Below are 24,167 nucleotides of genomic sequence, written 5' to 3' on the forward strand. Positions count from 1 at the left end.
AGGCGTGAGCCACTGCACCCGGCCAAAATTATCTAGATTTTCATTCGGGGACATGTTAAGTTTGAGATGTCTGAGAAATAGCCAAGTGAAGACCTCAAAGAGAGGGTGAGTATGCAAGTGTGGCGCTGAGCGGAAAGTTCTGAGATAGACATTTAAATGTGAAAGTCATTAGCACATACAATGCCGTTCAAATCTGTGTGGATAGATCAGACCATTTAGTGATTAAAAAAAAGAAGCACCAAGACCCAATCCTGAAAAACTTTAACATTTAGAGGTCAGATAAGGAAGAAAAACCTGGTGAAGCAGAGAATAATGAGAAAGAATGGTCAATGAAGTAGGAGGAAGTCCAGAGAGAGTGGTGTCATGGAAACTGAGACAGAAAAGTACATCTGTGACAAATGCAACCAGCAGGTCAAGATGAGCACAGAGAAGCATCTGCCGGGCTTGGTAACGCGGTGGCCTTTGCCTTGTTATTAAGAGCATTATCACTGGGGTGCTAGGGACTGAGAATTATTTCTCATTCCTTTATTGCTAGAAGCAAGTTATGCTGAACATCCATCCTAAACTTGAAAGTCAAATAAATGTGGGAAGGGTTTCCAAGGGAATCTTGCATCTTGCCACTGCACCAGCTGAGTTTAATTTCCCAGGATCTCAGTCTTACCCACCTCCTCCCCACACCTGCAGCTCTAGCTGCCAGGATGCCAATATCTTTACTCCAAACAAACCATTAATTGTACCCTTGGGCCCAAATGATAACCTTTTTTAAAACGCTGCTTGTCTTTGCCTTTTCTTTAACACAATGATGGTCAAATCTCTCATCCACCACCACCAGCTCATTTATTTTAATAACTACATCCGCAGTGAAAACAGGAGTAGTATTATAGAAAGAGATAAAGTCCTCACCATCATAGTACAAATGACTAGGACTTTTCAGATGACTACAGACAGGAAAAACAAAGGAAAAAAAATGTATATACATATATATATCAAGCCACTAGATGGAAGTCTTCATTCAACTGCCTGTGCACTTCAGAAAAGTAAAGCAGGATCAGTGCCAGACTGCACAAACCCATCAAATTCATTCGACATTCATTGAACAACTGCTTTGTACAAAGACAAATAACAATGATGATAATGCTACCGTTCATGCAATATTTACTCTGTGCCAGGCAATCTGCTGAGTCACACATACACTGAGTCTCATACACCTTGGCTCATTTAATTCTCCCAGGAGGAAGGGAGTATTATTATCTTCATTTTATGGGGGAGGAAACCAAATCTTAGAATTACTTACTCTAAGCAACTGGCCCATGCTGGTGAATGGAGGAGCCAGTTTCCAGAATAAGAAAACACTGTGGTTGTCTACAAAGTATTTATACTAAATGTGGTAAGAGAGGGATAATGTGCCACAGGGGTGGGCTGTGACTCAGATGCAGGAACCAGCCAATGAGGGAGGAAGAGAATCAGCAAAGGCCCCACCATGCTCTCTACAGCTCAGGATGAAACGGAGCGGTCACCCCTGATTGTTTTCCCTCACTCTCCCCACAACTACTGCACCACAAAGAACCGACTGTTCTATCCCCCAAATGCATCTTAAACTAGTCCACATTTTTCCACCTACCCTATGATCACATCATTCGTCCAGGCCACCATCATTAATAAAATGGGCTCCCTGGACCACTGCAAGAGCCTCCCGACTGGTTCTTTGGCATCTTCTCCTGCCTCCTCCAATCCTCTCTTCCCACAGTAGTCAGAGGGTCCACTTAGTGCACAGATCACCTCTGTACCCTGCTCAAGCCCTTTCAAAGGCTTCCCAGTAAATCTCAACTGCTTTCCATTGTGCCCAAGGCCTTCCCTCTATGGTCTGGTCTTGTGTACCTTTTTAACCTCATCTCCTACAGTAGCTGCTGGTTTCTCAACAAACAGGACAGAGCCTGGCATAAACAGTAATTATGTGCTGAAGAAATTAAGGCAAGAATGAATGAGTGAATAAATAGAAAAGTTTCATGGGGAAGCCGTGTTTTAAACGAGCATTATACTGGAGCAGGCTTTCTCAGACTGAGGGCTGGGAGTGGGGAGGTAGTGAAACAAGTTGCTCTCAATGGAGGCAGCAGGTGCAAAGGCACAGAGGGATTCCAGGTGCAGCAGGGAGGCAGCTAGAGCAGGCCTGGGGGCAGGGCCATGTGAAACCGGGGTTCTCAAGGTTGAGTACGCATCATAAGCCCCTGGAAAGCTTGCTGAGACACAAATTGTTGGGACCCACCTGCAGAGATTCTGATAGGTCCATCTGAAACAGGAGCTGAAAAGTGCATTTCTCACAAGTTCCCAGGTGATGCTGCTGCCACTGGTCCAGGGCCCACACTTTGAGAACCACTAGTGCAAAGTACAGTCAGTCCTTCACATCCATGGGTTCCACATCCATGGATTCAACCAACTGTGGATCAAAATATTTTTTAAAAAATAGTTGATTGCGTTTATACTGAACATGTGGGCTTTTTTCTTGTCATTATTTTCTAAATAACACAATAAATAACAATTATGTACATAGCATTTCCATTGTACTGGGTATCATAAGTAATCTTGAGATGATTTAAAGTATATGGAAGGATGTGTGTGTAGGTTATATGCAAATACTACATCATTTTATATAAGGGACTTGAGCATCCGTGGGGGACTGGAACCAAGACCCCATAGATACCAAAGGACAACTGTACATACATATGGGTTTTCTATAAGCTTTAATTTTGGAGGGTAGGAATTGTTACCTTAAAAGAAGGATATAAATCACTATTTTAAGCCAATATTAGTCCTTTGATACTTAAATATGAATGAGTTGCAAGTTCTTTATCAACCAGAAGGAGAACTCCAGGCACCAGAGGTGAGAGACAGGAGTGATTAAGAACTGGGAAAGGGAGACACCCTAGTCTGCCTGCTCCCCAGTGTGCCCCAGGCCAAGCTGGAACAGAAATGATTAGCTTTGCTAGTGGGGAATTCAATGAAAATGGCAGGGTTTGGTGGCTTACACCTGTAACCCCAGGACTCTGGGAGGCCAAGATGGGTGGATAATTTGAGGTCAGGAGTTCGAGACCAGCCTGGCCAACATGGTGAAACCCCGTCTCTATTAAAAATACAAAATTTAGCTGGGTGCAGTGGCACATGCCTGTAATCCCAGCTACTCAGGAGGCTGAGGCACGAGAATATCTTGAATCTGGGAGGCAGAGGTTGCAGTGAGCAGATATTGCGCCACTGCACTCCAGCCTGGGCAACAAAGCAAGACTCTGTCTCAAAGAAAAAAAAAAAAAGAAATTCAATGAAATGAAACAAAATAAGACAGCCACACTGGAGCAAGGGGAAAGCACAGTTATTTTCTTCTCCCATAGCTGGGACTTGGCTCCAGCCCACAGGCTCCCCCTATCAGAGCCTTCAGCTCACCATTTATATATATATATATATATATAAAGGAGTTTCTTGGGTTGAAGGGAGGACACCCCTCATTCCCTACCTGTGGGAGATCCTGAGAGGCTTGGGGATTCAAGTTTGAAAAACCACTTCTCAAGGCTCCATGAAACCCCTAAACTATATCCACAGTGTTTATGTTCATGTGTATGTTTTGGGGGAGATGAAACTCTAGAGCCACGCTGCCCAATACGGTAGCCACGGGTAGCCACGGGTGGCCACCATGCTGGACAGTGCAGACAGAGCATTTCCACCATCACAGGAAGCTCTCTCAGCACTCATCTAGAGCTTTCACCAGCCTTCCAAAGGCATCCATGACCAGAAATTTTAAGAGCTGCTAGGCAAAGCCAGTGAAACTTCATCTAAGGAGACAGACTCTGCCCTGGAGAGATGAAAGCTTGTCACTGTGACAGAGGCTATGAACAAGTCTGCCTTTGAATAGTCTTTTTGTGCCAAAAATCCCACTCTAAAAAGTCTTAGAAGATATCCAGATTTTATGCCTTATTATTTATGTCCCTCCACCCTGACTATTGTCCCAAAGAGAGGGACATCTTAATTCCACAAATATTTGCTGTAAGAAAGGTTCTCTGAGGTCCCCCAGAGCCTCTGTGCCTAACACAAGTCATGGTGGTAAGTGATCTTGACACTCCCAGTGACCTTGTCTCCTTTGGTGTGTGTGATCGCTCTAGGTGGGCGAGGCAGTCTTGGAAAATGCCCGGCTCATGCTGCAGACAGAAACTATCCAGGCCGGAGCAGATGACTTTAAAGAGAGGTAATGCCTTACAGCACAGGCGACAGTCCCTCCACATCCCTAGACTCCTAGGCAGTGTGGATAATGCTGTTCTGGAGCCTGCATCATCCACCTTCTGCCTCAGGGGAGGCTGGCAGGATAACAGAGCCATGATTATCCAGCTCACACCCCTCCTTGTAGACATAAAGTAGGCCCCAAGGGCTCAAAGATTTTGCCCACTGTCAGTTGGTTTAGAGCAGGGTTCTCAAACTCTGGAATGCTCAGAATCACCCAGGGGCCATATAGAAAACAGAGATTGCTGCGCCCCACCCTGTTGAATTTCTGATTCAATGGGTCTGGAGAAGGACCCCAAATTTATATTCCTAACAAGTTCCCAGGGATGCTGATCCTGCTGGTCCTGGGACTCAAATACTTTGAGAACTACTAGCTTACAGTAATGATTCTCAATCCTGGCTGCATATCAGAATTACCTGGGCACTTAAAAATGTCAGTGCAGTGCACAAGCTATAGACTAACTAAATCAGAGTCCCCAGGGGTGGGGTCCAGGCTTCAGCAGTTTTAGAGCTCACCAGGTGATTTAATGTGCATCCAGGCTTCAGAACTGTGCTCAGCTACACCTCCCACTCAGTCCCTGAAGGCATCTGGGTTTGCAGCCACTCTTCTGGAGATGGACACTTTTAACATGGGTGCTTTGGAGATAGAAACCACATTTCTTATTTTGGGGTCCCCACCCTGGTGCTTAGCAGGTTGTCAGTAATGTTTGTTAAAGGATCCTTGGTTGAAAAGGAGGACAATCAGGATAGCGATGAAGATGCCGGATCCCCTAACCTGGATCTGAACTCCTGAGTTTTCCCTGGAGTTCTGTGTTGCAACACTCCCATGAGGCTGGTAGCCCGTGAAGCCAGGTTATCAGAAGTTGGCTGCAATTGCCTTCATTTTAATAAATCAATGTGTGACAATTGCGCTAACAGTGCCCTCAAATCTACTGAAACAGTGACTTTTACCATTCATTGTCTAACTATCACATAATTGGCCTGTTGGTAACATTTATAATCTGATTCTTTTTCTTTTGGGCTACTCAGTTATGCTAATTAAGTTCCTTTATCTGCAGATATGAAAATGAGCAGCCATTTCGAAAGGCAGCAGAAGAGGAAATTAACTCTCTGTATAAAGTCATTGATGAAGCTAATTTGACTAAAATGGACCTGGAGAGTCAAATAGAAAGTCTGAAAGAAGAACTTGGCTCTCTATCAAGAAACTATGAAGAGGTAGGAGGGGGCTGGGGTTGCTGGGTTGGCCACAAGACCAGAAGTTCACATCTGTCTGCCTGTGCTTCATAACAAGGCCACAGTAGCTCATTTCTGACTCTCCACATTGCGTGCCCAGGACTGCAAGGAACATACCTGTAAAATACTTTCAGATCCTTGAAGTGGGTCAGGTTACCCCAGCAGTCTCAAACTCAAATAGCTTCAGGAACCAGTGTGGTGCAGAAACAGGGGAAGGCAGCCAGTCTTGGCACTAGCAAATGAGGGAACTTGTGTTAAATTAGAGGGAGCAACCCCTCCTCAATGCATTCTATGTCAGGTTTTTTTTTTCAACACTGTATTACACAAACAAAATAACTCTGAGGGTATATCCAAGCTGTGGTTGACATCTACTCATTAACAAAATTGAGTCAGATTGTTGAGTGACAGAACTGAAGAGGACCTCCAACAGTTATGGGGTCTAGTTCCCTGCGAGACTTCAGCAGTTCTAAACCACCTCACACATATTACTGTCTGATCCAAGATTTAGGCTGCTTCAAGTTGAAAGAGTCAAAACCCACTTAACGATGCTCACATTGGGAAGTTCTTTCTTGAGACCAACTTAAGCTAACCAGCAACTGTAAGCCCGTTTCTTCTTGTTCTTAGCTCAGTGATTTAAGACTACTCTCCAACAGTAACCATTTAGAGATGCCAAAGTTATCTTTTAAGTCTCTTTCATCCTTGTCTGGCTTTATGCATAAATTCCCTGTGCTGTTGTTGCTTACTTTGTTTTTGTTTTATTTTACTTTAAGTTTTAGGGTACATGTGCACAATGTGCAGGTTAGTTACATATGTATACATGTGGGTTTTTTTGTTTGTTTGTTTGTTTTATTTTGATTTCTGCTTTGGGCCTGGGCTTGTGGAGACCAACCTAAGAAATGCATCCTTGGTGCTAGGCATGGTGGTTCAAGCCTGTAATCCCAGCACTTTGAGAGGCCGAGGCAGGGGATCACTTGAGCCCAGGAGTTCAAGACCAGCCTGGGCAACATGGTGAAACCCTGTCTCCACTAAAAATACAAAAATTAGCTGGGCATGGTGGTGTGTGCCGTGCCTGTGCCTGTAGTCTCAGCTACTCAGGAGACTGAGGTGGGAGGATTGTTTGAGCCCAAGAGATGGAGGCTGCAATGAGCTGAGATCATGTCACTGCACTCCAGCCTGGGTGACAGAGTGAGACCCTGTCAAAAAAGAGAAGGAAGGAAGGAGAGAGAGAGAGGAAGACAGACAGAAAGAAAGAGAGAAAGAGAGAGAGAGAAAAAAAGAAAGAAAGAAAGAAAGGAGGGAGGGAGGGAGGGATGGGGAGGGAGGGAGGGAGGAAGAAAGAAAGAAAGAGAGAGAAGGAAAGGAAGGAAGGAAGGAAGGAAGGCAGGGAGAGAGGGAGAAATGCATCCTTGGGAAAAGAGAAATTACACTTATGCTGGGAAGAAGGTCAGGGACTTTCCCAGTCTCTGTGAAGCCTATGTCTGGCAGTTGTGGAATGAGAAAAGAATTGCCCACAGAGCTGGTTTTCTGCTGGCTAGAATTCTATGCCATTTATTTCCCCCCATAACTCATCTAAGATGTATATTGTTGTTTTCAGGATGTGAAGCTGCTGCACAAACAGTTGGCAGGGTGTGAGCTGGAACAAATGGATGTTCCCATTGGCACTGGTCTGGACGACATCCTTGAGACGATCAGAATTCAGTGGGAGAGAGATGTTGAAAAGAACCGGGTGGAGGCAGGAGCCCTGCTCCAAGCTAAGGTGAGAGGCAGGACCGGCATCCTCCACTCTGCCCTATGCAGAAGGAGGCCACGCTGAGCTGCAAACTAGTCAATGTGCAGATGAAGAAATAACAACGGTTTAGTAACAAGTTCAACCTCATTAGAAACAGAAGAAATGAAAATTAAAATAATAGCTTTTTGTTTACCTATCTAAAAGTAGAAAATGTTTAAAATGGTAATAATGCTGGCAAGTATGTGGAGAAGTTGGTTCTCTACTGTATTACTGAAGAGCACAAACTAGTGCACTGCCTTTGAATAAGAAATTTAGTAACTTGTACCAAGAGTGTTAAAATGCCCCTAGCTACCAACTGAATAATCTGAATACAATCCTGAAAGAATAATTGAGGCCGGGCGTGGTAGCTCACGCCTGTAATCCCAGCACTTTGGGAGGCCAAGGCGGGCGGATCATGAGGTCAGGAGATCGAGACCATCCTGGCTAACATGGTGAAACCCTGTCTCTACTAAAAATACAAAAAATTAGCCGGGCACATTGGCAGGTGCCTGTAGTCCCCGCTACTCGGGAGGCTGAGGCAGGAGAATGGTGTGAACCTGGGAGGCGGAGCTTGCAGTGAGCCAAGATTGGGCCACTGCACTCCAGCCTGGGCAACAGAGCGAGACTCTGTCTCAAAAAAAAAAAAAGAATATTTGAAAAAACAGATCATCTATGTCCAAATATACTCACTGAAGCATTATAAGAGCGAAAAAAACATACACATTTACCAGTAGAAGAAAATCTAAGCCACAACCTACCTAAGTGCAGTAAAATATCAGGCAGTTATTAGAATTAATGTTTATGAAGCATTTATAAAATAGGAATGTGCTCATAATATAAGGTAAAATGAGGAGAAAATGAGAGTACAGAATGGTATATGCCAGAAGCCAAAAAATAGTTTCTGTAAAGGACCAGACAGTAAATATTTCAGGCTTCTTGGGCCAGATGGCCTCTGTTGTAACTCCTCAGCGCTGCCACTGCAGTGTGAAAGCAGCTGTAGCCAATAGGTAGCAAATGAGCATAGCTGTGTTCCAAAAAAACTTTATTTTCAAAAATAAGCGGTGAGATGGATTTGGCCTGTGGACTGCAGTTTGCCACTTCCTGGTATATACAGTAGGGTAAAGCATTCAAACAAAGAAACTAGGCATTGAGAAAAAATTTTAGAAAGAAAAGACTAAAATGGGATTAGCAGTCGTTGCCTTTGAGTGATGGATCAGCCTGACACTTTGAGATGTTTTTTCTTTTTTGTTTTTGAGTATTTCTCAAGTTTTTGTTAAATAGTATACATTATATTCATGGAAGAAAAACAACTTTTATTAAACCTCATAAATAATACAGGAATTAACCAGAAAATAGGATGCATAGGGTTTGTTCTTCCCTTCTCCATCTCCCACCCATTTCTGACTTTGTAATCTTGAAACAGAGGACGAAAAGTGACAAGGAAGGAAAATGTGGAAAAGTAGAGAAAATAAGGTAGATGTCTGAGTTAAGGCAAAAGGCTGTTTCTGAGCTCTTGATTACTATTTAGTGGTTCTTGATCCTGGCTACGCAGCAGAATTATTTCAGAGCATTTTCAAAAATCGCCATCCCAGACCAACTAAATCAGACGGAGGAGAGGGACTTTGTGATTTTTAAAGCTCTCTGGATGATTCTAATATGCAGCCAGATTTGAGAACCATAAGAATTATAAAAAGCTATGAAAAGAAAAATAGGGGAGGCTTTTCTGTCCTTTCTCCCACCATACTCCCTCTATCCCCCAAGTATCAACAAGAACCTTCCCAGCAGGGTCTTCATCAATTCTGGATCCCCCAAATGTTCTCCAGCCTAGAAAACAACCTTTCACTCACCCATTTCTCCAACCCCTACCCCGTTTCAATAGCTTCCTTTCTTTCTAACCACCAATCCTTGAGCCAGGTCACTACAAACACTTTTTTATGGCAAATAGCGCCTAGTTATTCAAAAAATGACTTCCCCTCGCCCCACCCAACCTGATGAGAAGTGGAGCAACACAGAGGTAAAGTGAAGCCATAGATTTGAGTTTGGTCCATTGCCTTTTTTAACAGACTCATGACAGATAACAGATAATTAATGGTCCTAGAGACCATCTGATCCCATTCCCTAATTTTAGGTGTGAGGAAACTGAGACCCAGAGAGTGCAGGTGACTTCCCACGATCACACAGCTGGTTGAGAGCTCCATGGTTCAACTCTCCTGTTCTTGGTCCAGAGACCTTTTCTCTGCATTGGGCTGCATCGTTTCTCCCCTGGCTCTGCTTCTAAAGCTAAACCTCAGAGGCCCAGCAGTTTGCAAACTTTGCTTCTGTCCCAGCCCTCCTGCGGTGTGCACCACACTGTGGTAACTGTTTCTTTGGGAAAGGACAGACTATTATAATTATCAGAAATAAATCCTTCATAGTTTGAAAAAGAAAAAAAAAAGGTCATTATTATCTCCTCCTCACCCCTTGGAGAATCATCACTAGCCCAACAGTAACTCGAACATTAATTCTGAACAGATTCATTAGTGTTTTTTTAATAGAGTAATCTGAAAGCTACATCTCAGAGAAAACAGACAGTATTTGTTTTAGCTTGGCCAATGCTGCCTGGGCCTCTTGCAGAAAGGCAGAGCTCAGAAAATATTTGCAGAATGAGTGAACTCCTCTGATCATCAACAGAGATCTGAACTGACAGCCAGAATTCCTCCAATAAATAGTTTTGTCAGTTGCAGTTGTGCCCTCAGGGGCTGACATTTGCCCATCCTGAGCATCTCTTGTCGGTTTCTTGGCGGCAAAGCATAAATGTGAAATGGCTTAGCACACACAGCTTTCAAAAGCTTTTGTAAAGAAAATGCAAGCATGCATTTAATTACCTTTCGGACCACAGAGGCTGAAAATTAATTAACATGATTAATTTATATCTTAGTTTAGGTTCCTTCAGAAGCAGATCCTGAAACAAATATTGGAGTTAAGGTAGTTTACCTGGAAGTTGGGGAGTTAAAAACCAACAGAATACCAGTAGAGGAGAAGCAAAGAAGGGAACCAACAAAGAATGCATAATCAAACCAGTTACCACTGTGGGAGACTGACGTGTAAACGAAGAAGAATTGTGAGAAATGGTATAGACGACAGGAGAGGGGAAAGGCGAGGGAGCTGAGATGTTAATACCATCTCCCAACAGTCTTCTGCCATCTGCTACCAGAGTGGCCTTCCAAAGGCTTCAGAGAAACTCTCAGGCAAAAAGATGCAGAATCTGGCAGGGGGAACAGGAGAGCACTAAACTGCAAAAGCCTAGGGGATATAGGCGGTACCATCAGCAACTGCTAGAACTTATCTGCCAATTCTGTTTATTTTTTCAGTCATTAAAAGCTTAATAAAATAGAGACAAAAAAAATTTATTAAGAGGTTCGGCTAAGGTCAGTGCAGTAATCATATTCTTTCCAGCTATGGTGTTACAAATGTCAGGAACCTCATGGTCCAGTTTTTGGAGCTTCTGAAGTTTTATGGTTCAGAGATGACAGGATCAGATTGGTCCAGAGAATTTCTGGAGGGTCTTAAAGTCTAGCTCTTCCTTGTCTATTTATTGTGGTTACCTAATGCAGGGTACTCAGGGATGCTTCAGGAACCTCAGACAACATGCCACACCACACTCTAGTCCTCCTAGTTAGTCATGTAAAACAAAACAACTTTTTTTTTAAGTTGGGCACTGTGGCATGTGCCTGTAGTCCTAGCTATTCAGGAGGCTGAGGCAGGAGGATTGCTTGAGGCCAAGAGTTCAAAGGAGAAGTACACTATGATCATGCCTATGGATAGCCACTCTACTTCAGCCTGGGCAACATGGTGAGACCCCATCTCTTTTAAAAAATCCTTTTTGTCCCCTATGCTCTTACAAAATGCTTCTGACACCAAATATGTAGGTTTGTTCCACACCAAGCAGATCTCCAAACACCAGCTGAGTGTCCTATAATTCAATTCAATTCAATCCTGACACTACCTGCCTGAAGTAGTATCAGATCCCACAGGTTAAGGGCTCAGTCCCATAAGACAGCCCTCACTTCAGATGACAAGTCTGGCCCTCCCATACTTTGGATGAACTGGCTATAAATTAGGGGTTCCCACAATGTCCTCTGCAGAGGGATAAGTAGATAGTTTGCTAGAACAGTGCCCAGAACTCAGGGAAACACTTTACATATTTTTGCCAGCTTATTATAAAGGATACAATTCAGGAGCAGCCAAATGGAGGAGATGCTTAAGGCAACATACGTGAGAAGGGGCACAGAGCCCCCAACTCCAAATTTTTGACTCTATTATAATAACACTTGGCTTAAAATGCAAACATGTCATACAGCTATACAAAAATATTCTTTCTTTTATCCTTATTCTATAAGCTTGTTTTCTATTTTTAAGAGGGTTTTTTTTAACCTTTTAAACTTTTTTTGTTAAAAACTAAGACACATACATACACATTAGCCTAGGCCTACACAGGGTCAGGATCACCAATATCACTGTCTTCCACCTCCACATCTTGTCCCACTGAAAGGTCTTCAGGGGCAGTGACGTGTGGAGCTTTCAGCTCCTGTAACAACAATGCCTTCTTCTGGAATTCCTCCTGAAGGACCTGCCTGAGGCTGTTTTACCATTAACTATTTTTCTTTTTTAATAAGTAGGAGTACGCTAATGATAAAAAGTATAGATACAGTGAATACATAAACCAGTAACATTTACTATTATTAGCAAGTGTTATGCACGGCACATAATTGTATGTGCTAGACTTTTATATGACTGGCGGTGCAATAGGTTTGTTTACACTGCATCATCACAGGGTCTCACAAAGCTGCAATCAAGGTACCCACCAGGGCTGCGTTCTCATCTTCAGAGTTTGTTCGGGTTCTTGGCATCGTTCAATTCCTTGCAGATGTAGGCTTGAGGTCCTCAACTCCTAGAGGCCAGTCCTCCTCAAAGGCCATTTACAACATGGCTGTTTGCTCCTTCAGGGCCAACAGAAAAGCATTACCATTTTAAGCCTTTAATCTGATTAAGTCAGGCCCACTCAGATACTCCTCTTTTGATCAGCTGAAATTTAGCTGATTTGGAACCATAATTACATGTCAAAATCTCTTCATCCTTGTCATCTAACATAATTTAATCATTGGACATAACACCAGAGAGCAGAGATCATGGAGGCCATCTTAGAATTCTGCCTACCAGGCCCCTCAGTGTTGAGCAGAGAACTAAAACTCTGCCCCTCCCCAAACCCCCACCATCTCACCTCCTCTGCCAGACAAACAGCTCTGCCCTCAGCCCACCTCCTCTAGGGGAGCACGGGTCCCGTCTTTCTTGTCCAATTTCTCAGCCGGGGCACTGAGATGTCTTTGTTCCCTCACCCTAAGCCTGGTCTGAAGTCTGCCTCCTGCAATGCAAGCTCTGTTTTGCCTTCTTAGCCTTCTTCCTGAAATGCTCCTTCCATTCAATTTCCATTTGCCCAAAGCTGACTCCACACTTTCATTCCCAGAGGCCTCATTTCTCCGTCCCTTGCCTGCTGCATCTGGTTGATGTATACAATACCCAAAGGCTTAATCAATCACCAGCACAAGCTGGTGGTTGCCCGGATGTGAGAGAACTCAGTCTGTCTTAAGAGTCCCCAGGGTCAGGAACAAATGGATTGCTCCCATGCTATCTTCTCTAACAGTAGGTCTGCACTTGCCTCAGGTCAGTTTGAGGCATCTGTGGTCAGGAACTTTATCTGAGCTGTAACCATCATGCCTTCATGTCACATGTCAGGATGACAGATTGTGCAAACCATTAAGAATGAAGACAAGTGAATAGATTGAAATGAATTGTGAGGTTTCTGGTTGTTGATAGTCTTAGGGCCAAAAGAAACATTCAAGATCATCTAAAGCAGGGCCATCTAACTGAAATATCGCAATGATGGGCATAGTCTATAATCCACGCAGCAATCCGGTATGGTAGCTACTGGCCACAAGGGGTTATACAGGTGCAGTGGCTCATGCCTATAGTCCCAGCACTTTGGGAGGTCAAGGTGGGCAGATCGCTTGAGCCCAGGAGTTCAAGACCAGCCTAAACAACATGGCAAAACCCTGTCTCCACAAAAATACAAAAATTAGCCAGGTGTGGCGACATGTGCCTGTAGTCCCACGGGAACTACTTGGGAAGCTGACATGGGAGGATCACCTGAGCCTAGGAGGTCGAGGTTGCAGTGAGCTCTGATTGCACCACTGCACTCCAGCCTGGACAACAGAGTGAGACTCTGTCTCAAAAATAAATAAATAAATAAAGCTGAGGAACTAACTTTTAATTATATTTAATTTTTATTTCAGCAGCTACAGATGACTAGTGACTGCTGTATTAGAGGACAGCATAGGTCTAGATTTACCCACGAGGAGAATAGAAACCTTGAATAGCATCTCTCCATGTCATCTACACTTACAAACAATAATTTTCCCTGTAAACACAGACATTTTATACAAGCTACTCTGTCTAGACTTTTTCTATTCTTGCTTTTACCAACAAGAGTCAATATTTTTCTAAGATATATGAAGCTGAATTAAAACGGGCACTGCCACTCTGACTCTAGACTACAAGATGACCTCTTGTGCTATTGCCATGTTAACCACCTGGGAAAGTTCCTTTCCAGGGGAACAGCAAAAGCAGGACGCCTGACAGCATCTGTAATCTAGAGGCTCCTGTGTGCCGATGTGCTGGCTGGACTCCCTGAGGGCTCTTCAGTGAAATAAGCCATGGCTGTAGCCAGTGTGCTCAAGGCAAACACTGAACGGGGATCCCGAAGCATCTTCATATCTCTGAATCTCACAGAGAGCTTCACAAAAGGGCCCCTGTTTGCTTTTACGTCTTTTTAAATTGACTTTTATTTTATTTCAACATGTATAATAGATAATACATTCACTTAGTTCAAAATTCAAAACATACAAAAGATATAAAGTGAAAAGTGCTATCCAACCCATGTCCTAGCCACCGTTTTTTTCTATGGGGGTCAATCAATGTTATCCTTTTCTTGTATGTCATTTCAGAAACATTTTACCCATATACAAAGAAATATATATATATTTTTTCCTGTCTTTTTACACAAGTAGTATTCAGAACATACTGCTTTATGACTGTATGATATTATACCACCGGGGGCAGCAAACTCTGGCCCACAAGCCAAATCTGACCCATTGCCTGTTTTTACAAATAAAGTTTTATTGGAACATGACCATCACATTCATTTACATATCATCTATGGCTGCATTTGCACTACACAAGTGGAGTTCAATAGTTGCAACAGAGACCATATGGCCTGCTAAGCCTAAAACATTTACTATCTAGCTAGTCACAGAAAAAGTTGTCAACCTCTGTTCTAGCTAACAGATGCCCCAGAATTTGTTTAGCCTGTTCCCTACTGCTGGGCATTGAGGGTGGTTTCCAATCTTTTGCTATTAGAAGAAATTAGTCACTAACATGGTATACCTCTCATTTCCATATATAGAAATGTATCTGTTAAATGAACTTATAGACATGGAATTGTTGGCCCCGAAAGTGTGTGCACTGGTAATTTTGATAAATATTGCCAATTGCTCTCTACAAAGATTATAACAATTTACATTTCTATCAGAAATATTTGAGAGTGTCCATTTCCCCATATCTTCACCAATACTTTGTGATCTTTGCTAATACTATGGGTTAAAATGCATTTCTTACAAATTGCTTTGGTGTGTACTAGCAGATCATATCTTTTGCCCATTTGGGTTACTGTAGTTGTATGCTATGGTAGCATATACCAGTTGGTGCGGCTGCAAAGAGAATAGGGAAAATCAAGAATCAGAGAAGATTTTAAAAGGAAAAACCAAAAGACTGTCTCATTGAGGTAGGTACTGCCTACTCTTTGCCTCTTCTTTTCTCTAGTTAAGACAACACACAGGCTTGGTGTGGTGGCTCACTCCTGTAATCCCAGCACTTTGGGAAGCCAAGGCAGGCAGATCACTTGAGGTCAGGAGTTCAAGACCAGCCTGGCCAACATGGTGAAACCACGTCTCTACTAAAAATACAAAAAATTAGCCGGGTGTGGTGGCACACACATGTAATCCCAGCTACTCGGGAAGCTGAGGCATGAGAATCACTTGAACCCAGGAGGTGGAGGATTGCAGTGAGCCAAGAACACTCCACTGCACTCCAGCCTGGGCGACAGAGTGAGACTTTGTCTCAAAAAAACAAACAACAAACAAAAAAACACAGACATTGTAGAGCGCTCTCTCAGGCCCTTATCTTCTTATATTGTGTGTTTAAACTCACAACTGGTTGACTACCAATATCTGGGTAACTACATAGGGGATCACCCAACATTGCAACCTCTTTCTTACATCTTCTACCAAGGAATCTCCACTCACTTATTCATTCAAAATCTATTTGTCAAGGACAAACCAGGTGCAAGGCCCTGACTTGATGCTACGCTTCCTGAAGTCCCTGACTTCAAAGAACGCTCGTCCCAGACTACCTGATTGTGCTGATCTCAAAGCATATCTTAGATATTTTTTAATAGATTTTTCCCATAAAAAGTGTAAGGACTGGCCAGGCACAGTGGCTTATGCCTGTAATCCTGGTGCTTTGGAATGCGGAGGCAGGAGGATCCCTTGAGGCCAGGAGTTTGAGATCAGCCTAGGCAACATAGTAAGACCCCACCTCTACAAAAAAAATTTTTTTTAATTGGTCAGGTGTAGAAGCACGCAACTGTAGTCCTAGCTAATCAGGAGGCTGAGGCAGGAGAACTGCTTGAACTCAGGAGGTCGAGGCTGCAGTGAGCTATAATCTTATCGCTGCACTCCAGCCTGGGCAACTGAGTGAGACCCCGTCCTAAAATAAAATAATAGAAAAATCTATTTTTCTCTTTAGAATTAGACTCATTGCTGAGCCTTTTCAGCTGATTTTATCAAGAGGATGAGCTTACTTATTACCAAGGGGGCAGCAAGGTCACAAAGCCATTTACTCCTCTGTGTTTTGTTTGGCAGCTCCAACGGAGGCTGGGAATTGGTCCTACACTCAAACAGCAGCTTCAATAGCTGGGCAGTTCTTGTGTAAACTCACAGAGAAACTTGTAGCCTAGCCGGGCCAGCTCCTCTGCCAGTGTTGAAGTTTCATTGAGCGAGGCGTGCACTTCTTTTTAATCCCCGCTGAGGAGAGCCCATGTTGCTAGTGCAGACTGGATGGCATCCAGCCTTCTCCCAAATAAATCCTACATCTGGCTGAGGAAGGTCGGGAGTGTGTGCTGCCTGTCAAAAGCTATCCTTAGCTAAATAACACATGACACCACATAACTGTAAAATGACTTACAACTGTTATAATAACGATAGCTGATCCTCTTAATGAAAAGGAGATTTGATCTCATCCTATTCCTGGTAGATCCTCCTCTTCTTCCCTAGTCCCTAGCATGTGCCTGGCCTACATTGTAAACCTTCAGTAAATATTGTTGAGCACATTCTAGGTGTAAAAAGCTATGTTAGGTCTCCAAAAGGGGCAGAGGGGTGAGTAAGAAGTTGTTCCTATAAATAAGGAACCCACAGTCCAGTGTGGATGTTGGCTGGTGTACCTGTGGGAGGCAAGAAATGGGTAGAAAGGCTACTCTTCTACAAGGCAGGATGAAATTTTCCACAAAAGCAGAGCCAGCCAAGCTTTTATGGAGCATCTACCAAGGGTTCTAAGCACCCGACAGGTACGTTCTCATTTAATCTTCCCAACATGAGATAGGTATTGTGATTTTAGCATTTTATAGAGGAGGAAACTGCAGCACAAAGAGGTTAGGTAATTTGCCCAAAATTACACACTTAGAAAGTGGCAACACTAGGATTCAAATTACACATTCTGACTCCAGAATCCACACTCTTAACTGCTAGTTTGAACTGGACAGACCACATGAATGGGGGGACCTTAATTTGGTTTTTAAAAGATTTTTTTGTAGAAACAGGATTTCAGTATGTTGCCCAGGCTGGTCTTGAACTACTGGCCTCAAGCAATCTTTCTGCTTTGGCCTCCCAAAGTGCTGGGATTGCAGATGTGAGCCACCATGCCCAGCTGATTTCTTTTTTAAGAATAAATAAGTGACATCTTGTGGAATGTGAGGTTGGAGAGGCCTTTGTCCCGGGGGGCTAAAAGTTATGCCAGACTTCTGTTGGGAGCTTTTCAAACCAAGCGTCTGTGCCCTCCTTGTGGGATTCTTCTATGACACAAGATAGGGAACCCCTGTATTCCCACGGGACCATTGTTTACCTTTCTCCATGAACAGCACGATGAGATTAGCATGATCTCATGAAATCTGAAAAGTGCTTAAGAGCCAAGGCAGGTAGCTGCATTCTGCAGTAGAACAATGCTCATATAAAGCAATTGATCACCAGTTGCAAAAACCAGAGTGCTCGAGTGACTTGCTCAAACCTGCACAGCAACTGCTTAGTGAAAGGCAGAAGACACATGAGGCAGACAGCTCATCTGGATACGTGATCTGCTGAGAATGCACTTGCAAGTTCAAAGACCAGGAAGTATCAACATTCTCTCTCCTCACTCTCCCTCCTCCTGAACACTCGCCTTCCCCTCACATTGCAAGGTAGCGTTTCTGTCAGTTCTGGGTCATTGCCAAGGGTGTTTTTAGGAATGGCCATCCTAATCAGCAAAGTGGGTCAGGCTTGGACTTGGAGATGGTTCTTTTCCTCTTTCCCAGTCCTCATTTGTATCTTCAAGAGTCAGACCCTCGAATACTTAATTATTACTTACTCAGAACACATTGCTTTTCTCATATCCTTCATGTGCAAAAACATGCTAATTTAATTTGAAATTTTTGAAATTTGAAAATCTTTATTATGTTTCAAAATGTCGACATGCTCTCCTGCCCCAGAAGTAATTGCACTCCTACGCTGCTGGAGTGCAAACATGGGCCGCTCAGGTCCTGTGCAGTTGCAAAGCCTAGGGATCAACATATTTGAATTTCATCACACACCCTAACAACTGCACTGGGCAACAAAACACAGCCCCACCTTCCTATCCTCAGGGGCTAGATGACACACCTACTATCTGGTCTATGAGAAGAAATCTGGAGGCACAGGGTTGAAATGGAAACAGAAATAGAGTTATAATAACCAGAAAGCACAAATCTAAAAAGCCATTGGATAAAAATGTGTAATACTTTTAGGTGAATTACTTTTAGTAGTGGTTACTTTAGGTGAGTTAAAGCAATTAAGTGGGAAGTATCTCTTGTGGTGAGATGATATGAGAAGTAATACAGTGACATTAAAACTTGTAGTGATCAAATTACATTCTTTTGCTCTTTCAATCTTAAACTAGAAGAAAGCCTTTGTTCAGTGCTGGGAGGTCTTTAACACCTCTGTTGTACTTATTTATCTCCCCTTTCCACAAAGAGAAAGCAGGCCTCAGGACTTAGCAGCTTGGCAGTCAATGGTAGAAGGAATTTAATAACAGTGGTTGGTTATAACTTTATTAATTTTTTAGTTATCCTCTACCCACTGCAAGGGATACTGTTTCATTGGTTTCTGCAGCGATCTAGAATTTTGCTTCCATGGACCAGGCAGGCATCACCTGGGAGTGCAGATTTCTGAGCTGTACTCAGGATTCCCTGCATCAGAGCCCACATTTTCTCAAGATCCTAAGGTGACGCTCATGCGCATTTAACCTATAGTTTCCATTTTAAACTAACCTACAGTTTACAGATAACTAACCTACAGTTTCCATTTTAAACACGTTTATTTGTAAAGAAAGAGTGAATTGGTTTAAATAAAAATAGCATGAATGAGTATTATTAAGAGAGTGTGAAAAACCATGTCAGTGGTCCAAGAACATTTGAGAAATACCTAAATACAGTATTTTTGCTAATGAAACTAAGACATAGTGTTTCAGCCAAGAGACCAGTAAATATCACAGAAGCCGCTCACTGGATTGAGAGGGGACAAATCATGTGAGGGACTGTGGCTATAGCCTTGGCCAGCAGCTTTACACTAGACCTGCACACCGAGGCTTTGAAACTTGCCTCCATTCCTTCCCTGGCTTTTCCCCATGGAGTGATGGTAAATGTTTCACAACTGCTTTCTGGGTGAAATATATGTATATGTATATATGTGCCAATCAAATTCACAATACTGCTTAAGGGTAATGTAACAATTCCCACTGATTTTTTTATATATAATTTTAGAAATAACACAAATTTTAAGACAAAATACTTTGCTATTTCAATTACACCTATAACTTCAGCATGACTTGCTATTTCTTGGAAAATTCACCAACCATTTTTTATAATTCTATCATCAACAATAGTATCACAAAATCAGACTACAAAAAATGCTTGATTACTAATTTCTGATTAAGCAAAAAGTCACTCACATTATTTGTTACTGGTGGCAAATCTGTAGGGGGTCTGAAGCAACCTCAATTCTTGCCTCCTCAGAAGAAAGAATTCAACTGAAGGGCATAAAGCAGAAGAAGAGACGGAGGCAAGTTTCAGAACAGGAGTGAAAGTTTATTTAAAAACTCTAGAGCAGAGACCGGGCGCGGTGGCTCACGCCTGAAATCCCAGCACTTTGGGAAGCTGAAGCCGGCGGATCAACTGAGGTCAGGATTTCGAAACCAGCCTGGCCAACATGGAGAAACCCCATCCCTACTAAAAATACAAAAATTAGCCGGGCGTGGTGGCAGGCGCCTGTAATCTCAGCTACTCGGGAGGCTGAGGCAGGAGAATTGCTTGAACCTGGGAGGCAGAGGTTGCGGTGAGCTGAGATCGCACCATCGCACTCCAGCCTGGGGGACAAGAGCAAGACTTCATCTCAAAACAAAACAAACAAAAAACTCTAGAGCAGAAACAAAAGGAAGGAAATACACTTGGAAGAGGGCCAAGCAGGCAACTTGAAAGACAAGTGCGCAGTTTGACCTTTTGACTTGGGGATTTATACGTTGGCATGCTTCTGGGATCTTTCATCCCTTCTCCCCTGATTCCTCCCTTGGGGTGGGGTGTCCGCATGTGCGATGGCCTGCTAGCACTTCGGAGGGGAGCATGCGCAGTGTGTTTACTGGAGTTGTACACCTGCTCATTTGAGGCATTCTTCTCTTACCAGCTAAATGCCCCTAGGAGGCCATATACCAGTTTAACTCTGCCATTTTGCCTCTTAGTGTGCATGCTTGAGCTCACTTGCCCAACTCCTGAGATCTTATCAGGAAGTTGCTGATCACCAGTTTCAGGTTTTTTCTATCTTTAGGGAGGCTGCTTTTCCCTGCCAGCTGTGACAAGTTATTATTTTAGAGAGACTGTTAACAACCACCTGACCATCACCTGATGGTCACCTGACATTCTTAGTTGGTTGTGGGGGTGCCTCTCCCGCCCTGTTCATGTCTGACTGGCTACCTATTAGCTACCTCTGTTACAGTTACCGGTAACAATGTAATTTAATTTCTAATGATGGCTGTGTTTAGCAGTCAACTTACAACATTCCTGAAAATTTAAAAATCAGCTCCCGTGAGCTGTTAGGAGCAAGCTCTAGCTCACTACTGCTCCCCGCCACCCTCTGTAGCTACATTGTCTGACTCCATTTGCCTTCCAGGATGCCCCACTTCCTGCCTCCTACCTACCTACAGAGCCCATCTGGCCAGGACCCCAACCCCAAAGAGGGGAGAAAAACTGGGGTATTGATCATAAGAACTTGGAAGACAAGGAGTATACTTCAGAATGATCCACCTGAGTTTGGGGAAGATACCTCCAATTTTAGGGATCTTAAATTGGTAGATTGGTGGAGATGACAACATTAAATACTAGTTGAGAGCACATCTCTGGGTCTGCTGCTGGGCTGGAATCCTCTTTCTGTCTCTCATTGGCCATATAATCTTGAGCAAATAACTCAATCTCCCTGTGCCTCAGTTTCCTGTGAGGATAATAATGACATCTCCTTCATAGGGTTGTAAAGATTAAATTAGATACTTGATTAAAACTGTTAACAATGTGCTTGGCACAGAATAAGTGCCTAATACATATTCTTTATTATTAGTAGTATTTAACTATTACTATTTAATTGTTACTAAATATTTAACTCTTCATAGTAGCATTTAACTATTACCACTTTGTTATTTAACTATTAAATAACAAAAGTTATTTGTTGGCCACTATTACTTTTAACATTTGGAAAATATATACAGTCAGTGTTTTCATGCTTTTAAGATTCTAAAGGCTTCAGCATGCTTAATCTGCTGGAAGCCTCACAGTGACCACAGGAGAGAGTCATTATATGATAATGAGTATTATTCTCCATTCATTGTGGTCTGTGTTCCATGGGCAGAAACTGAGACTCTGAGAAGCTGAATGATGGCTTAGGGACACAAGCTGTTGGCTAACCAGTCAGAGCTGGGTCCAAGGCTTCTGGTCTCCTTCAGCGCCTCCAAAGCCTTTAATGGTCATTCTTTGGGCTCTGTAAAGACCAAACAGTAAGAATTGGAGGTGTTACTACTGAGCTATGAGCCTGTTGACTTGGGGTTTCTTTTTTTTTTTTTTTTTTTGAGATGGAGTCTCACTGTCACCCAGGCTGGAGTGCAGTGGTGCCATCTCGGCTCACTGCAACGTCCGCCTCCTGGGATCAAGAATTCTCTGTCTCAGCCTCCCGAGTAGCTGGGACTACAGGCTCACGCTACCATCACACCTGGCTAATTTTTGTATTTTTAGTAGAGACGGGTTTTCACTATATTGGTCAGTCTGGTCTTGAACTCCTGACTTCAGGTGATCCACCCACCTTGGCCTCCCAAAGTGCTGGGATTACAGGCATGAGCCACTGCACCCAGCCTTGACTTGGGGTTTCTAGCCAGTCCATTAGATTGGACTGTCTTTGGACTATTCTGTAAATAAATATTCATATGTGGTAAAAATGGTAATTCCAGAAAACCGTAACCTAGGAAAGTAGAGTTTTTTCCCTCCTCCATTCTTGGCTAGGAGACGTTCCATCAGACTGCATCGAAGAAAATGGGGATGATCTCTCATTTTTCATCTTTTCCCCAGAACAGAGGAGTAACAATGACCTGTTCCCCTGAATATATGGAGAGGGATCAGACTCTGTCCATCTTGCTCTGGGGAGAAGTTAAAAACACAGGGCTTCCCTTTGTCTGGGTCACAGTTGTGACTAGACACATGGTTTTCACAAGGAAACAGGGACTATCAGATTGACAGAGATCAAGTTGGATAACTCCTTGTTTGAGGGCGGTATGGGACAACTGGCACTGTCTTACAATGCTGGAATGGATTTCAAGTTTTCCGAAGGGAAATTTGCCACTATTCACCAAAATTAAAAATATATACCCTTTCTAATCAGCAGTTCTACTACAAGAACTACTTTCTCAAAGACATGCTCTTGTATGAAAAATAAGGGATCAAAGCTTTTTCTTTGCACCATTGTTTGTAATAGGGAAAGAAAGACTAGAAACATCTGAGTGTCCACCAGCAGAGACTTCTAAATACATTGCAGCCCTTCCAAACAAGACAACACTGTGCAGCCGCTAAAAAGAATGTACTCAATTTCTATTAGGTTGGTGCAAAATTAATTGCTGTCTCTGCCATTGAAAGTAGTGGCGAAAACTGCAATCGCTTTTGCACCAACCTAATATATACTGATATAGAATAATTTCTAAGATACATTAAGTACCAAAGCAAGGGGGGGGGCAATACATATTTATTTATAAATATATAAACTATTTCTGGAAAGAGGAATAAGAAACTAGAAACAAGAGAACTGGATAATTAAGACACAGGAGAAAATGAGACTTTATAGTCTGTAGGAAATCTTTTGAATTATATTTCATTTGCAGGCATCGTATGTTCAAAATAAATACATTTTTGTATACAAGTTGGTGAAGGGACCTGTTTAAAAAAAAAGACATTTCCAGCCAGGCGTGGTGGCTCATGCCTGTAATCCTAGCACTTTGGGAGGCCGAGGCAGGCGGATTACCTGAGGTCAGGAGTTCAAGACCAGCCTGGCCAACATGGTGAAACCCCATCTCTACTAAAAATACAAAAAAAAATTAGCCAGGCCTGGTGGCGGGTACCTGTAATCCCAGCTACTTGAGGCGGGAGAATCGCTTGAACCCAGGAGGAGGAAGTTGTGGTGAGCTGAGATCGCACCACTGCACTCCAGCCTGGGCTACAGAGCGAGACTTCGTCTCAACAACAACAACAAAAAAAGATGTTTCCACGTGACAGCTGTATTTCCTCTGGTTAGAGGCAGTGGAGTGGTGATTAGAAAGGCTGGGAAGGAAGGATGGGCTCAGCTTTCTGATCATCACCGCTCACACTGAGACCTGACTCTCCACAGCAACAGGCGGAGGTGGCCCACATGTCCCAGACCCAGGAGGAGAAGCTGGCAGCTGCCCTCAGGGTGGAGTTACACAACACTTCGTGCCAAGTCCAGAGCCTCCAGGCTGAGACAGAATCCTTACGTGCCCTGGTAAGTGGGCCAAGGAAAGACCTGGTGTCCCTGTGCTAATTTTAACTCTCTACTGTCAAATTCCAGTATTATGGATCTTAGTTTCCAGGGGATTCCCATCTCACAGCATATGAGTTTTGCGGCCTGAAATGTCTTCTGACTCCCAAGGATCATCAGATACTGAATCACAGCAGGTGCAATAGACACTGTAGTGCTCCACGGAAATATCTCTTACCAGGCTGCTGCTGTAAATGTTGACTGTTAACATCTGCAGCCACCCCTTTTCAGCTGCCCCACTGCTCCAGAGACCTGCCCTTACCCACACTGAGGACACCTGGCCCAGGAGGTTAGGCCCTGCCCCCCAACCCTCAGCCAGTGACTAAGAGGGGGCTTTAAAAGCCCAGCCCTTTTGCTTCAACATGGAGCTAGCTCCATGCTATAGAGCTCTCCATAGG

The 24,167-nt window shown here is 43.3% G+C and overlaps 1 protein-coding gene across 1 annotated transcript in view; it reads left to right on the top strand.

Annotated features, from left to right (window-relative positions):
• BFSP2 (beaded filament structural protein 2) overlaps positions 1 to 24,167 on the top strand; it is a 75,239-nt gene that overhangs the window by 43,623 nt on the left and 7,449 nt on the right. Inside the window, exons 2-5 of the mRNA XM_055380907.2 lie at positions 4,146 to 4,228; positions 5,319 to 5,475; positions 7,088 to 7,249; positions 23,602 to 23,733. Of these exons, the coding sequence (XP_055236882.2) occupies positions 4,146 to 4,228; positions 5,319 to 5,475; positions 7,088 to 7,249; positions 23,602 to 23,733 (534 nt within the window). The remainder of the gene's footprint in view (positions 1 to 4,145; positions 4,229 to 5,318; positions 5,476 to 7,087; positions 7,250 to 23,601; positions 23,734 to 24,167) is intronic.

The sequence above is a fragment of the Gorilla gorilla genome, chromosome 2, assembly GCF_029281585.2.
Source record: "Gorilla gorilla gorilla isolate KB3781 chromosome 2, NHGRI_mGorGor1-v2.1_pri, whole genome shotgun sequence".
Classification (NCBI taxonomy): domain Eukaryota; kingdom Metazoa; phylum Chordata; class Mammalia; order Primates; family Hominidae; genus Gorilla; species Gorilla gorilla.